Source organism: Orbicella faveolata, unplaced genomic scaffold (genome assembly GCF_042242905.1).
Source record: "Orbicella faveolata isolate gen_17 unplaced genomic scaffold, um_ofav_v1 contig_12, whole genome shotgun sequence".
NCBI classification, from domain to species: domain Eukaryota; kingdom Metazoa; phylum Cnidaria; class Anthozoa; order Scleractinia; family Merulinidae; genus Orbicella; species Orbicella faveolata.
In genome coordinates this window covers 32,489,145-32,503,870 of record NW_028301539.1, presented here as the reverse complement: position 1 = coordinate 32,503,870, position 14,726 = coordinate 32,489,145, and the positions used below count along the sequence as shown (strand labels likewise).

Sequence of the window (14,726 nt, the reverse complement as noted above, 5' to 3'; positions counted from 1 at the left end):
TGTTCCTTGTGTCGAGACCGTATTGTTTTTCGGCAGCTGGTAGCTACTCGACTGCACCGTTAATTAGTCTGCTATATCAATATCTCGGTGCTCTGGTCAAGATTTCAATTTTAATTTAAAGGAACGCTCGCCTTCAGTTTAAATACGCCCCAGTTGAAAATGACACTTCAATTTAATGTGAAGAAAAGTTCCTGTGAGTACGTTCTTGTTCGCTTGACTATGAAAGTTTCACAGTTTTTGTTATAAAATGGCGCAACATAAACGGACGAAGCACGAAGTGACATTTCATAATACTTTGTGGCATAAGCAATTCCTTCCCTTGTTGCAGAGTGCCTTTATTATAATTACCAAATGTAGTACCATATGTAACTTTCACTACTTTTGAACTTTGGAACCTTGTTCCTGCTATTTTCGAGGGTCACTAGTTTTGGAAGTTTACGGTAGTTTCCATTGAAAACGTTAGGGAAGCGTCAGTGTAACGGAGCACTGATTTTTCAACTTACTGGGTAAATGTCATTCACTTCAACTCCTGTTTTAAAAGGTCATGAACAAGATTAAGTCATGAAACAGGCAGGGGCAAAACTCTTACCGGATCAACTCGGATCGCCGATTTTGTTTTCTTTTATCGCTGAGTCGATTTGATTCGGTCCGAGTTTTGTACTTGTCCGTTACAGACCATTGAAAGCTCGGAAAATCCAAACGGTGGTCGTTAGGGCCATTAACGAAGTCACTAGTCGCTTAAAAAGGGTTTTCAGGAGAGAGAGAACTGAGGTTTTGCTCAGGACGCGATAACGAACGTCATATCAGTAGTCGTGATATTCGGGGTTCCATTGTGTAAACGAACATCAGTCAGAATAACTGCAATGACTCCATTATTAGAAAGATCTTTTTAACAGTCGGCAGATCTTCATCCCTATGGTAACAGTACTTTCTTCTCTAATGCTATTTTTCCGATTTTGATCCTACTCTAGCTCTTTATATTGACAGAAGCTAAGATCAAACACATTCAATGTAAACGTAATGCGACGAAAATATCCAGTATTGGCAACATAATATTCAGCGCTCCAAGAAACTAGAATTCTTAGGAACGGGTTTAACAGGAAAATAAAAAAATCATGTACCGAATCACCCTAAATCTCAAATAAAAGCGATATACCAAAGAATTAAATGAATTCTCCTGAATATTTTATTAATATTCAGTTGACGGAGTTCATTTTGTCAGTCTTAGATTATTGACGCAACAATCTATTATCAAAATCAGTTTGATGTACCTTGATTTGTATCGATCCTGTCTACAACATTGCCATTTAATTGTTTAGTGTTGCAATACTGGAAGATCTTATGGCCATGCAAAACATAGCTAGGTTTTCAACTTGTCGTGGGATCTTACCTAACCATTTTTATAAGGGTGCGTTTCAGTTTTTTTGTGATGATCTGAATCAGGACAAATGATCCAAGATCACTCGGATCATGCTGCATCTGAGGCCCCGTCCACATAATGGCGGATGGATTTTAATACCGAGCTTAATTTCTACGGTTAGGCCAACCATCCACACTAATCAGAGCTTTCGAAAACGCTCTTCAAACTGGAGAAATTTGAAAACGCCGGCTTTGTATTTTAGTGTGGACGGAAAGCATTTTGAAAACGGAGATTTTAGAAAACGAAGACATCTCGACAATCAAGTGATTTCCCTGCCAGAGATTTCCTCAATACACAAATCCAAAATGACCGACGATTGTTGCGTTTTTAAATTCCTCCGGCGTAGTGGGGGACGGAATCTTGGCATTTTTTAATTTTGCGTTTTCAGAGTGAAAACTCCGTGTTCAAATTCCTCCGGCTTAGTGTGGACTGTGGACACAGCCTAAAAATACCAATGAATCCTTGCCCAGATGTCATTCATCGGTTCCTCGGATGCACCACGACCCGAGTGATCAAGTTGAATGATTGATCCTGTTCCGGAACATCCTAAAGGAACACACCCATAATCTATGTTTTTACGCTTACTCAAGCAACTTGTTTTACAACTGAAAATATGATGTAACGATCGTAAATACCAAAGGAAAGCCAAAACTGGGTAGGTTTCCTCCGCTAACACATGGCTTATCCCTTTCATCCACAAAGGTGATTCTGTTTTCTATCCCGGTCATGATCGGAGATTTTGCCTTGAAATAGTCCATCATCACCTGATCATCAGTTATGTTGCCAACTTGATGAGAGAGTTTCTTCTCTGCGATAACACTCAGCCCCGCTCCACCCCCGGCCATGTAGGACGATAGAATTACTTTGTACACAGTGGACTGGTCAAGAGCTTGGTACGAAGGGTACTTGCAGGAAGCACAACGAACCTGAATTGCGACCACTCTGCTACCAGACGGCTTTTTCATGTCGTACTGTATTTGTAGTCCTGCAAGGCAAGGCGAAAGCTGTTTTCAAGGCTGCCATTTATACCTAAATCTTCATTGGGTTGAGATTTAATATTACCGCTTTACGTTTTACTGAGGAATCGTGTTGGGTACATACAGAAGCTACACGAGGTCTATTTCTGTTGCCTCAATTTTACACCCAGGGGATATTTTCTCCTACTCATACGGACTGTATGCCCCTGTACCTTAGGAGAGAAGTGTCTACGAGTTTTTCATCCACAACATGTTCCTGTTGGCTTTGGGCTAAGTTGAGTTAAACTACCTGAGCTTTCAGCGAAAAATATGTGGCAAAGATTAGAGCTATGGGCATGTGTACAGCCAGCTAGTATGATTCAAATATCTGATGCTTCTACGTTCTGTACAATGCAATGGACTCCAATTGTTCAACGACACCGATATTTCTGGAATAGGATGTCTCATTGGAAAATGGGTTGCCTCCTATTACATAAACTCTGTCAAATTATAATGGTTAAGTCTGCGCGCGTTCGAGCTTAGGACCCCATCAGGCCGACGCATATTGCCCGCGGTTGCGACTAGGAGTATTTCTATCACCGCTTTTGGATCATGTATGCTAATCCATCGTAAAGTAACCCTCAGCATTCCATGATCATGAGAAAAAAACACTCACTCTGTTTTCCCCATAGCACCAGTAAAGTTATATCCCCAAACTAAAAAAAATTAATACTTGTCACCTCTTATCAACATTTTCAATGCTGTGACTATTTTGCAATTAGATAGCATTGTGGTGGACGCTCAGGCTACTAAGAACAAACTGAAAATTTTAAAAAGTACCTGAGACTTGCAGAAATGACGCACTGGGGTTGCTTTCGTCGTACAGTGAAGCCACCTGTTCAAAAACCTGCACAAGATCCTTGCCTTTAAGTTCCACGATGTCCACCGTGTTTCTGTAGGGAAAACTGTTCGCTATATGACCATACGTGACATTATCTATGTAATAGAAGCCACATGTGTTAGAAACAAAACGATATTGGGCATTTGAACATTGTCAGTAGAACTGAAATGTTTAGAGAACTTTACAGCTTGTGAATCTTGAAAAGTTCAGCCTAAAGTATTCCAGTCCGTCTTTCGTATTCCATCCTTCCAATACATGCCAACCTTTTGGCCTAATTATCTTCCTGCGACTAGTCCGCCCTGCAACTAGTCCCCGGAAGAGTTTACACGAAGGGACTGGTCGCAGGGACTTGTCCCACGAACAGTTCACACGAAACGTTTTGAGGAACAAGTCGCAGGGACTTGTCCCAAAAATTCAAACCAGTTCAGTTTGAATTTGTGGGACTAGTCGCAGGGACCAAATTTAGTCCCTGCGACTAGATTTTGTGGCAAAAATGGCCAGTTCACACGATGGGACTTGTCCCCGTGACTTGTTGCAGGAACTAGTCCCCTCGACTAGTCCCCTCGTGTATGCCGACCTTTATGGACTGCGAATTCTAGTTAAGACACTGCTTGATATCCGTAACGGCTTAATATAATTTGTGCTATTTTCTCAGCGATATGTCAGTAAGGCCCGGAGGGTGCAGTTAAACTATCATTTTCACAGGTGATGGTTCAGTTTAATTAGTGTTTTGTAGGCGTAAATTTACTTTAGCTTTGTTTATTGTTTCCCAAATTTTTGTCCAAAATGTGTCCAAAATGAGATTAAAAGTGTCCGAAAATTAAACGTCCCAAACAAAACTTCCGAAGTTTTAACGTCCGAAATGTTTTTGCAAGTAATAGATACTCGACACCTCTCTGTAACAATTTGCCCCAGGGGTAAATCTTGGCTATTTAACTTACAGCACACAGTACCTTTAGCGTTGACGAAGATTGATGAAGTTATGCTTCCACTGTTCTGAATCGCAACACTAGCCGTCGTCCATTGTGATTCACTCGCAAATTGTTTAGCGTAGTGAAACACAAATGCGTCTGTGACAACATTTCCTAAGTTGCATTCTTTGAGCATACACGCTGGTTTTCTTGCATCAAGGAAGACGTAGCTGCTACCCACTTTGACCTAAATGATAAAAATTGTCTGCTCCATTTCTTCGCCTTTATAACAAGACACTTTATGTTGTTATAGTATCTTATGATGCTAGTTTCCTAGTTTCCAACAAGTCCATTACACTATCCCGCTTTTCTGCTTTAAGTCCTGCAGTGGCCTCAGTCGTTCGAAGGCTGGAAAACGGTATCAGATAAGTCCAGTGGATAAGTGTTAACAAAGCAAACCAAGTTCTTCGCTGGATAGTGATTTATTCGGTGGATGGAGTTACCTACCTTTCGAACAACCTGGGCCTGATTGCTAAATAATCTCTGCATAATTTGCGAATGCACGCTCTCTTTCGCCTATCATTTCACACGAGTGAAATAACAGCTCAGAGACTAGCCTGTCCTAGGGCAATCTCGTTCCCAGAGTCTTGGTTCCCCTTGACCAGCGGTCGGAAAACGAGAGCTCTGCATTTCAGGCATGCGCCATAGATGCAAACTGTGTAGTGAAACCGGATGGGCAGCATTCGGTTATTTCAAAATGGTTGCTCCCAGAGCTCTCGCTTTCCGACCGCTGGTCAAGGGGAACAAGGACTCTGGGAACGAGATTGGTTCCAGAGGTATGGTCAGATGTGGAGAGCCGGCGCGAAGAACCAGTGGAAAAAAGGCGAGGGGTATGGGGCACTTTCTTTACCAGAACCCCTCGTTTTCAAGCTCGCCTCGTTCCTCTCGCCTCCACAAATCCAGAGCTAGAGCCTGGAACATGACACTCAGAAATCAGTCTGTGTCCGCAAGCTGAGTGGATCAGGATGTAATCTTTGCACTTTTTGGATTTTTGACAGTCATTGGCAGACAGTTTTCATGACTACCGCTAAAAGCAAACTTTATAACCAGCTTCAGAGACAAAGAAATTAAGCACAGTGAGTAAAAGGCCGCGCGGGCTCTGGAGACGAGAGAAGTGAAGAATTTGTCTCTTACCTCCGACACTTTGGATACCTCACTTTTCATTTGTTGCACCTGCTGGAGGATTTTTGGATCTTTTTTCACTGAGTTGTCCAGTAATATAGGATTTCCACTCCACTTGATCACTTCACCATCAGCATCAAAATCGACCTTCAGTTTTCCGAGGTATTTACCATAAGCAAAGTCCTGAACAACTAACACCCTGGCATCTGGGTTACTGTCCGGTATGATAACCAAGGGATACGGACCGTACGGCTTTTCAGTGGACGGGGGTGCGCCTAGAATGATACGAAGGGAAAATAAATTTAGGCAATGCTTCCTTGCTGGAATATCGCAGTTTTCATTTGCCTGTGGCGTAAAACCGAAACTTACGAAATTGCAATGGTCGACCACAGGAAATGTAAACAGACAAACAAACAAATGATGAGCCGTAGCCCACGCCAAGGGCGGGAAAAAAGCGCGGGGAAAAAAGCGCGGGGAAAAAAGCGCGGGAACTGAAACGCATGAGATCAAATCGAGTTTGGGATTGGTTATGTATCTGGACCATCTGATTAGCAGAGTAAGTAGCGCGATTTTTTCCGACCAATTACAGCGCATACTAGGAGCAAAATCCAGGGTTCGCACTCTTTTTCAGAAAAAGATTTCCAGGACTAATCATACAAATTACAATTTCCTCGATTGTGATTGGTTTAAAAAACTCCTATTTTCCACTAATTTACTTGCCAAGTTGTTTAACGGACAGTTTGTTATCGGACAGTTCAATAAGCCAATCATATTCAAAGTTGTAGTTTAAATCAACCAATTACATTCAAAGTTGTAGTTACGTGCCTGTGTGCGTGCGTGCGTGCGTGCGCTTTTGTGTTTTTGGCACCTAATTGCTGGTAGGAGGCGCAGTTGCCTTAGAATGTTTACATCTCTTTTGTAGGTCTTTTAATGCAAATTTTCCCTTTCTTTCATAACTTTGCTATTCTTCTTTTCTCGGAAATTGTAATTTTTATGATTAATTGGTAATAAGCCTTCGTGTCGTCCAATTCGGTCTGTAATCATACTCGTGATAAACAAATCGGACTCCCGCTGCGCGGTCGTCCGATTTTGTTATCACTCTTATGATAACCGACCGAATTGGACTCCACTCAGTCCTATTTATTTAAAAGCACGCAGGTTCCTTGCACTGCCCCATTACCTGTGTAAAGGAAGGTGTTTGTGTGCCCTCCCACCACAATATCCACACCGTCGACTTCTTTGGCGATTTTCTTGTCTACGTCTATACCAGCGTGGCCAACGGCAATAATCTTATTGATGTCGAGCTTATTGAGTTCATTCACAGCACTTCTAACAGAATCTACCTCGGGTAGGAACTTCACGTTTGGGCCTGGCCCAGGTTTTGACAGCCTTGAATTAAAAAACAAAGAAGGCACGAGCTGTGGAACATACAAGATGTAGGTGTTGTCATTTGGCGCCCTTTCCTCATAGTTCCACTCGCTAAACGCGCAAGAACAAATGCCTCAACTTAACTGTACTCTTGTAGCCTTCGCGTTTCCCATAAAGACTAAAAACACTTTCGGGAAGAAATATGTTGGACAATAAATCTCTTATTAAACATTTTTGATATCCTATTCATTTTCTCCGTTAGTAGTTTGACTCGCACTACTGGCGCCTGAAAATACTGCAAGTCTCGTAACTATATCCATGGGTTTTTGAAAATCTGTGAGTTCAAGATGGCTGGATCTAAGCCAAGGTTTTTTTATGTGTTTTTATGGACCGAGACGCAGTTGAGGTTCATAAACACAAAAAAAGAACGAGGCTAATATCCAGCCAACTTTCCCAAACGAGCTTGGGAAAACAACTTTCCTTGCGGAAAACAGCGAGTCATTCCGAGCACGCAAGATATACCACACCTTGCCAGTTCGGGCGCAGGATTTGTTTATGTCTAATAAAAAGTCTTGTCAAGTCTGGAAAGATAAATAAGATGCGGAATAAAAACTTACATTGGAGTGCTTTGCAGTACATATCCAACCACGCCAATTTTCTCACCCCCGACGTCAAAAATCTTCGACTTGGTAAACAAGGGCGGTGACGGCCATGCTGGTTCTTTGCTAACATCCAGATTTGAAACCACTACAGAAAAATTTACCCGACCAAGGAAGGAAACCAGGTTGTCGACGCCATCATCAAATTCGTGATTTCCAAGGGCCTGATTAAACATGGAAAAATGATAAGAATGTTATGCACAGTTCTGTAGTACCAGCATGGTCAGCCCAAACGTACGGATGGTTAGGGGAGGGGTGGGGGGGGGGGGGGGCAGGGAAACTGAATTATATCTATCTATCTATCTATCTATCTATCTATCTATCGATCGATCGATCGATCGATCGATCGATCGATCCGTCCGTCCGTCTGTCTGTCTGTCTGTCTGTCTGTCTGTCTGTCTATCTATCTATCTATCTATCTATCGCACCAGGAGCCATAGCTCCTGATCGCACTGCAAGATGTTATTCCGATTTCTAAATAGCTTGCACTACAAATGTCATTTACACGGTCCCTTGCAAAGAAAGCCAAAAAGGATCCATCTTGGACAAACAATGTGGTAAAAAAAAAAAAAAACCGAAAAAGTGATTATCAAATTAAGCTGGAGTCGTGGCACATTGCTCGGCTAATGGAGCAGATAACAACTCCAGTCATTACCTCGGCAATACAGCACGCAATTATTTTACCCTAGCCTATTAACAATTAGTCTACTTTCACATGATTACACGTTCTTTTATCACCATCGTTGTACATTTTTACTCTGTTATTTTTTCACACTTGGCTGCGTTTATGTATTCATACATTCGTGTATTCGTTATGCAAGTACTTCGTTATTAAAAAGGCGGCAGCCTGATGGCCCAAAGCTCACGTTTTAGACACCTTTTAACCAGACATGGACGTACTAGGTTCCGTGTTGGAGAAAATAGCAGACGACTGCACGCAGACTAGAACAAATATGTTTAACCCTGACTAGGAATGTCACATACCAATGCGTCGTATCCAAGCTCGTTCATAAACTTGCTCGTGGCATTTCCGCGGTAAACTCGGTACCACAGTGTTCCTGTAAACACATCTCCTCCAGCAACTAACAGTGTGTTTTTCTCCTGAGATCGAATCTCCTTGAGCATAGTCGCCCTCCGCGCCACTCCACCGAAGCATTTTCCAGCCTGTGCATTTCTGGGGTAACAAAGAAAGCCGTACGAGTCTGTTTCTTCGAATCGCCCGTGATTGTCGTTTGTATGTAGAAGCGTTAGCGAAAAACCCTGTACCTCGTAGAGTACAAACGAAAACAGCAGGGCGGAAATGATCGCTTTGGCTGTAGTTTCATTCATATCGATCGCAATGGGAGTAGGCAGTGACGAGATATAGCTCGAGATGGTGTCACTTCACGGGGAATATGGTTTCGGTTTACAATTATGCGCGCCAAAAAGTTAACAAGTTACGTCAAGCTCATTGGAGACACACAAAGCCAGCCTGAAAGAAAAAACAAAGACAGTGCCAGGGTATTGTCAGATCCAGTGCGTACGATAAGATAAAAAGAAGAAATAGCGTCTTGCCTCACCTTCTGGTTAGCCTTTTGAAACTTATTGCCACGGTAAAACCAAAAAAAAAACCAAAAAAAAAAACCATTGCTCTGTCTCATCAGAGAAGTGAGTTCGTTCTCTCCGGTATTCTATAGCTTTGACAAAAAACAATAACGAATACGATAATAAACTTATTGTGAGGCATACCTTTGTTATTTAAATTCTTAAGCCATCAACACACATTTACAAAATGACTGCTTTGTAAGATGAGGAGCACTGGACGTGCTAGTGCTCATATTCGCTACAAAGGTACAATTGAACCCTCGAACTCTTAGGGGAAACCAAAAATGCCTTGAGTGGGAGATTCGAGGAAGCCGAGAGTAAACGCTGTGGGTACATGTCTGGCAGCCGGACAGGTTTTTTAGAATACTCCGTGTCCGGCAGTTAGACTTAGAAATTTTATTAAAAAGTAAAACACCGTAAAAACAACTGTAAGACAGGCGACCCCAAGAGGATTCGAACCCGGGTCGCAGGCATGGCAAGCGATACGCATGGCAAGCGATACGCATGACCACTGCGTCACGGCAACCGGCCGGCGAAATTAGGAATTTTTTAACGGTTTATCGAGTTACCCTTAGCATTATTGAAAGCTAACTGTAAACAGGCTAACCGGAGAGCCATTTAGGCTAACCGGAGTGCTATTCAGGCTAACCGGAGTGCTTTTTAGGCTAACCGGAGTGCTTTTTAGGCTAACCGCAGTGCTTTTTAAATGGTTTAAAAGGCATATCCAAAGAAAAATGTTCTGAGTTGGAGGTAGCGGGGAATTCGAGAACCGAGTTTCAGATGTAGCGAGGTTCAACTGAACATCGTAAGATGCCTTACCAAGACGTCGGAGCCTATTTCCTTATTCGCGGCGAAGTGAAACGAATTAGCATTAAATTTAGTCAGGTAGTAAATAGTTGCATGTCTGGAGTTCTCGTCCAATGATGTTTTATATCACAGTTATTTTCTGATCATGAACGCTTTTGTGTAACGATAAACGTATGACCTTGCATGTTGATAGTATAATTCTTGACCTGCCACAAGTAATGGAGAAGAGTTGTCAGTGCTGACCGAGCTAAATGAAATGGACCAAAACGGAAACAAAAATTGGCCATCATTTCTGTCCTAGTATATGTCCCTAGAAGGCGTGTCAAACATCTCGAAAGGCCGATTCAAAGTGTTTACGTGGAAAAAAAAGTAAAAAAAAAAAAAGCAAAAAAAAAAAAGCAAACAAACAAAAACAAGGGAGTTGCCCTCCATCCGGGGTGACCCCGCGAGGGCCTCCAAGCCAATTGTGTGACTTTTCATGCAAACGCGTTCCTGCAATAGCCGTTTTCCAGGATATTTCACGCACAACGGAGACTGAAAAAAATAAGCCCATAAATTCTGAACCATTCTGGTAACTAAGGCTTCTCCCAGCTTTCAAAGTCATCAGTTGAAACAACCTCGCTTTTGCCATAATTCTGCCCAATATAATCTCCAGTGAGCACGAATTATTCTGGGTTAAGAAATGTCTGAGTCTTTTCCGTAGCGGGGGGTGGGGGGTAGGGGGGGGTGGGCACGATATGGACTGTGAACTGCCCAATAGCGGGCTGCAGGGACTTGGGTACTGTACTATAGAACGGCAGATGGGCAGATGCAGGGATCTCATGGAGCGCGAGGGTTCAATATTCCTGCAATACTGCCTTTTATTTAGCACCGTACACCAATAGTAATATTGGTATTAAAAACCGCCGGCGTCTATCATCATCATCATCATCTTTATTTAAAACACGGTAAATACATCAGGATTAACAATTTAATATAAAAGCTACAACCGTTATTACGAAAGACAAATGTCAAAAATGAACATTATTAAAAAGTCCACTGCATTGAGAAGGCTGGCCTCAACCTCAATCTGATTTTTTTTGTTTTAGTCCCCTTAATTTATCGGAGTTGGCCTATTGTGTGATGGCTTGTTCATGTGCACCAAGGGATTGTAAAATTTAAATAAGTCGTGAATACAGTATTTTAAGATAATCCAGGAGATCAGTTTTCCCTACGTACTGCCCCGATTGAAAGCACTTATGCGTTTCCACTAAATAGGAAATACGTTAATAAGTTAATTAGCGTCCAAAATAAAATAAACTGTCTTAAATGAATTAAAATAAAACCAGAACGTTACTGAGCCGTTGAAAGCGCCAAATACACGTCAATCGTTTGATTTCTTTGAACGGCTTTCGTTATTAGAGCTGCAAATCATGAAATAACTTGAAAAGTTTAATGTCGAGTGCGACAAAAGCTAGCGAGAGACATCACTTGAGGAACAGCTCTTAATTCAACTTGCACCCCACGCCGATTCAATACCTTATAACTTATTCAGCACATTTGGCTATTTGGCAGGTGGATTTGAGTTGAAACAATGAAAAGTGCACGACAGCTGCGAGGAATGTCCAGCAACAATAAATTCATAAAGCTGAATTACAGCAATGCCGTTTAGTGCGTCCGGAGTCTATGTTATGTGGTGAAGGAGTTTATTCCACTAAGGACATTCACACATTAAAGGAACAACGGAGGTAACGGTTTTTAATTTGAATAATGGCCATTGTTATTTCATTACATTTTTAACTTTGGGTAAAAATTTCACCCTCGCGAAACGCTCTGTTACCAAGTTACGGTCAATTAGCTTATATATTTCAAGGCCGAGGAACTGATATCAAAGTAGGAGGTAAATCGGCGATAATTCTTGTATTAGAGGTTCATATATAAATGCACCTTTCATCAAAGTGGGCCTGCATGTCAGTGAAAATATCTGTCCAGCAAAAATTAGGATGCAATGATATAATTCCCGAGGCACGAATAATGAAATACGTTTGACATATACTGATCAAATCCAGTTATAAACATCAACTGTCTTTATTCCTTCCTCGATCTTTCCTTTGCAGATCTAGGGTTTAGGCCCTTAGTTCCGTTAAATCCTCGAGTAAAGAGCGAAACGCCTTATTTTAATTAGCTCCTCGCTGCTTGCGCTTGCAGTAATTCCGCGCGGGTTTCTTTCGTAAGAAGAGGACTACAGTGAAGAGTAGGGTGCGATGCTTAGTTAGTTTTAGTTTATCGGTAGTTTCAGGTTGCTTGCGAGCACTTTGCCTTAGCAGATTGTCGGCAAACATTTGTACTCATGGTTGAGGTGAGATCCAGTACAATATCGTGCTAAAAACGTCCACCTGATGTCTTTGGTCATGGCTCAAACGGCTACAAGCCTAAGTAGACCTATATTGCCTTTCTTCTCTTATTTTTGATAATATACTCCGTGGGGCTTGGATTTTAAGTCAAAATGGCTTTCCATAGCTGATAAGGTCGATCTTGAAATGCTTCAATATACTAATTTTAATATTCTAAAAAGATATATAGGCTCAGTTTTACGTACTTAATTTGTTTTCCAAATGGAGGCTGGAAGAAGAACGCTGTCGATTCATTGACCCCTAAGGCCCCATTAACGGGGCGGGGGGAGGGGGTGGGGAGGTATTCCATATTCGTTTAACGTAATTTCTTTTGCCTAAATATCCCGTATCCAGTATCCCGTATCCCGTTAATGGGATCATTTTAGCGTCCGCCATTTTAGCGTCCGGCAAAACTGAGTTTCATTGCAAAATTAGAGACTCTGTTCAGTCAAGAGCTAAAGCCTTCCCCAAATGTCAATGTCGGTAGTGAGAAGTTGTTGCTTTCTGTTACTCCTCGTGATGTCTAGACAGGTTAACGTACTGCTGAAGATCATTTTTCTCAGTCTAGGTTCCAGACCTTTAATATTTACGTATACGATATATATTTTAAAAAAAAATTGTAACGGTCACTTTTGAAGATACATGTTGACTAGCATACGAAACGTCAATTTCGGTATTAAAATGCGTTGGAATACAATGTTTACACCGCTGTTTGTGTTATATTCTCAACTTGTTTTAGGTGGTATGGTACCCTAAAATATGGCGATGTTCATGAAAAATTCAATTTCTTGGAAATACAAGACTTAAGACCCTTGAGGACTTGTCAAAAACATTTTGAAACGATCTTGCCGAATTTCCTTCCAGATGAGTGTGAAATTTAAGGAAAGTACACAGTGGCATAAGTTTTTTCACGTGGCAACGGCCATAGCAACGACTGTTTGCTATAAGAACGTGACCAAAAATATAGATTATTTTTAACTTATATGAACGAAACTATTTAGAAAAAACTTTTAAGACATGCACAACTCGATTGGTATAATTATTTGTGAAAAGCTTTGCCTCAAATTGCCATCAGAGGCTCATTCATTTCCCTTATGACAAGGAATATTTCTCACAACTGCGGTAACTTTTTACAAAATAGAACAACCATTGCACCCCCTCCCCTGAGATCCAATCTGCACCCCCCCCCACTATTTGTGGCTCGTTAAATGCTTAATACTTCGCCAGTAAAAAACTTAAAGTGCATTTTTCTCAAAAGTTTACTTTTGTACCGACTGACTTCGCGCCAACATTTGTACTTTGCAAGGTTTTTAAGTAGAATTTCTGAAACTTGGGCTCATCGAAGACCAATAGTGTCGTGATGATATAAACCAAAAAAATCGTAACATGAGATGATTTGTCCACTGGGTGTGGTAAAAAATAAGGTTATTTCCAAATAAAGATGTAAAAAGCACTGAAAATAAGAGTTAACTGTCAAAACTTAGGTTCATATCACAGAACAAAACAGAAACTTACATGATATGCTTATTTGACAGTCAATTCTTGTTCTGTAAAAGAGCAGGAAGTGTTGGCGTCAATACTATAAAACACTACTTCAAAAGGCTGTGGCTGGTTTCCATAGCAACCATTTTGAGTAAAACTCTAGAAATTTAATTTCTCTTCTTGAGTGCAATAGCACACAATTGATCTTTCTTTACCATATTTAAACAAACTTTTTGGTCCATATTGAGGGTACCATACCACCTTAATTTATTCCAGTTGCAAAACTTAACAATTTCCGTACTTGATCCCGGGATATCTGATCTAAATATGGCATATACCATTAATTTTTCCTCCAAATTTCCTGTGTCTCGTTAATTTTTTATCTAAATATCCCGTATCGTTTATTTATTATATATTTACGTATCCCGTTAATGAATTGTATATGCAGTAAATGAATTGTAATTATATATTCATTGTATTTGTAAATCCTGATGAATATTTACCGTGTATCAAGAAAGATTAAAGAAAGAAAGAAAGAAAAATTATCCCGAACTCAGCTGAAACGTACTTCGAGTTTTACTATCGCTGTGTTATTTTTTCCGAAGGAGTCGTCTACTCACTTCCGCTTGTTGTTTTGTGAATTCAGCATGGAAAGCCGATCCAGTCCTCGCTCTCCAATGCTATCACCACGGTCAAGTTCTTCGATAAACAACCTGCAGTCTGAAGTGATGAGAACAAAGCTGTTAAAAAGTCGCTTGTCGGCATGGAAGAAACAGAGCGGTACTAGAGATCCCTTGCCGCCACCTAGGAAAATATCGTAAGTGTCAGATAACATTTGTTCCCTCATGTTCTGTTGTCCCTGGGGATAGGTACGAGAAGAGTGAGAGGCGGCGGGAATCGGGGGCGCTTGCCGATTTCACGTCGCAACCAACTCATTTCCAATTTTCCCGGTTATTTTATGCGCCCCCCACCCAGGATGTATCTTTGAAGATTGATGCCCATTACATCTGGCCAATCTAATTAAGTTCTTCATTAGGGAGAACAGTTTGGAGAGACATTCAAACAGTGGTACCTTTAATAAGAG

At 41.2% G+C, this 14,726-nt stretch overlaps 2 protein-coding genes across 7 annotated transcripts in view; one reads left to right on the top strand and one right to left on the bottom strand.

Moving 5' to 3' along the window:
• Positions 1-872: 872 nt before the first annotated feature.
• Positions 873-14,358, bottom strand: LOC110044393 (snake venom 5'-nucleotidase-like). 3 transcript variants are annotated; one of them, XM_020749934.2, is made up of 8 exons: positions 14,263-14,358; positions 8,382-8,868; positions 7,356-7,561; positions 6,551-6,759; positions 5,383-5,645; positions 4,231-4,435; positions 3,217-3,372; positions 873-2,405 (listed from the first exon to the last, which is right to left on the bottom strand). In XM_020749934.2, the coding sequence occupies exons 2-8, from the start codon at positions 8,724-8,726 to the stop codon at positions 2,020-2,022; spliced, it is 1,770 nt and encodes a 589-aa protein (XP_020605593.1). In that variant the 5' UTR covers positions 8,727-8,868; positions 14,263-14,358; the 3' UTR covers positions 873-2,019. The 3 variants fall into 3 exon arrangements, with proteins under 3 accessions (XP_020605593.1, XP_020605594.1, XP_089139468.1); XM_020749935.2 differs by having other exon boundaries at positions 14,211-14,279; XM_089283342.1 differs by lacking the exon at positions 14,263-14,358 and having other exon boundaries at positions 8,382-9,111.
• LOC110044394 (androglobin-like) overlaps positions 11,366-14,726 on the top strand; it is a 45,930-nt gene continuing 42,569 nt past the window's right edge. For all 4 annotated transcript variants that reach the window (XM_089283333.1, XM_089283331.1, XM_089283332.1 and 1 more), the window contains exons 1-2: positions 11,366-11,515; positions 14,289-14,459. In XM_089283333.1, coding sequence (XP_089139459.1) covers positions 11,454-11,515; positions 14,289-14,459 — 233 coding nt within the window. In that variant the 5' untranslated portion in view covers positions 11,366-11,453. The remainder of the gene's footprint in view (positions 11,516-14,288; positions 14,460-14,726) is intronic.

Bases quoted from the DNA above. Each gene is read 5' to 3' on its own strand.
- LOC110044393 (XM_020749934.2), bottom strand. From the start codon at position 8,726: ATGAATGAAACTACAGCCAAAGCGATCATTTCCGCCCTGCTGTTTTCG. The intron at 3,373-4,230 runs GTACTGTGTGCT...TCTATTACATAG, and splicing joins AATCTTCGTCAACGCTAAAG to ATAATGTCACGTATGGTCAT. The intron at 2,406-3,216 runs GTACTTTTTAAA...CTTGCCTTGCAG, and splicing joins GTCATTTCTGCAAGTCTCAG to GACTACAAATACAGTACGAC.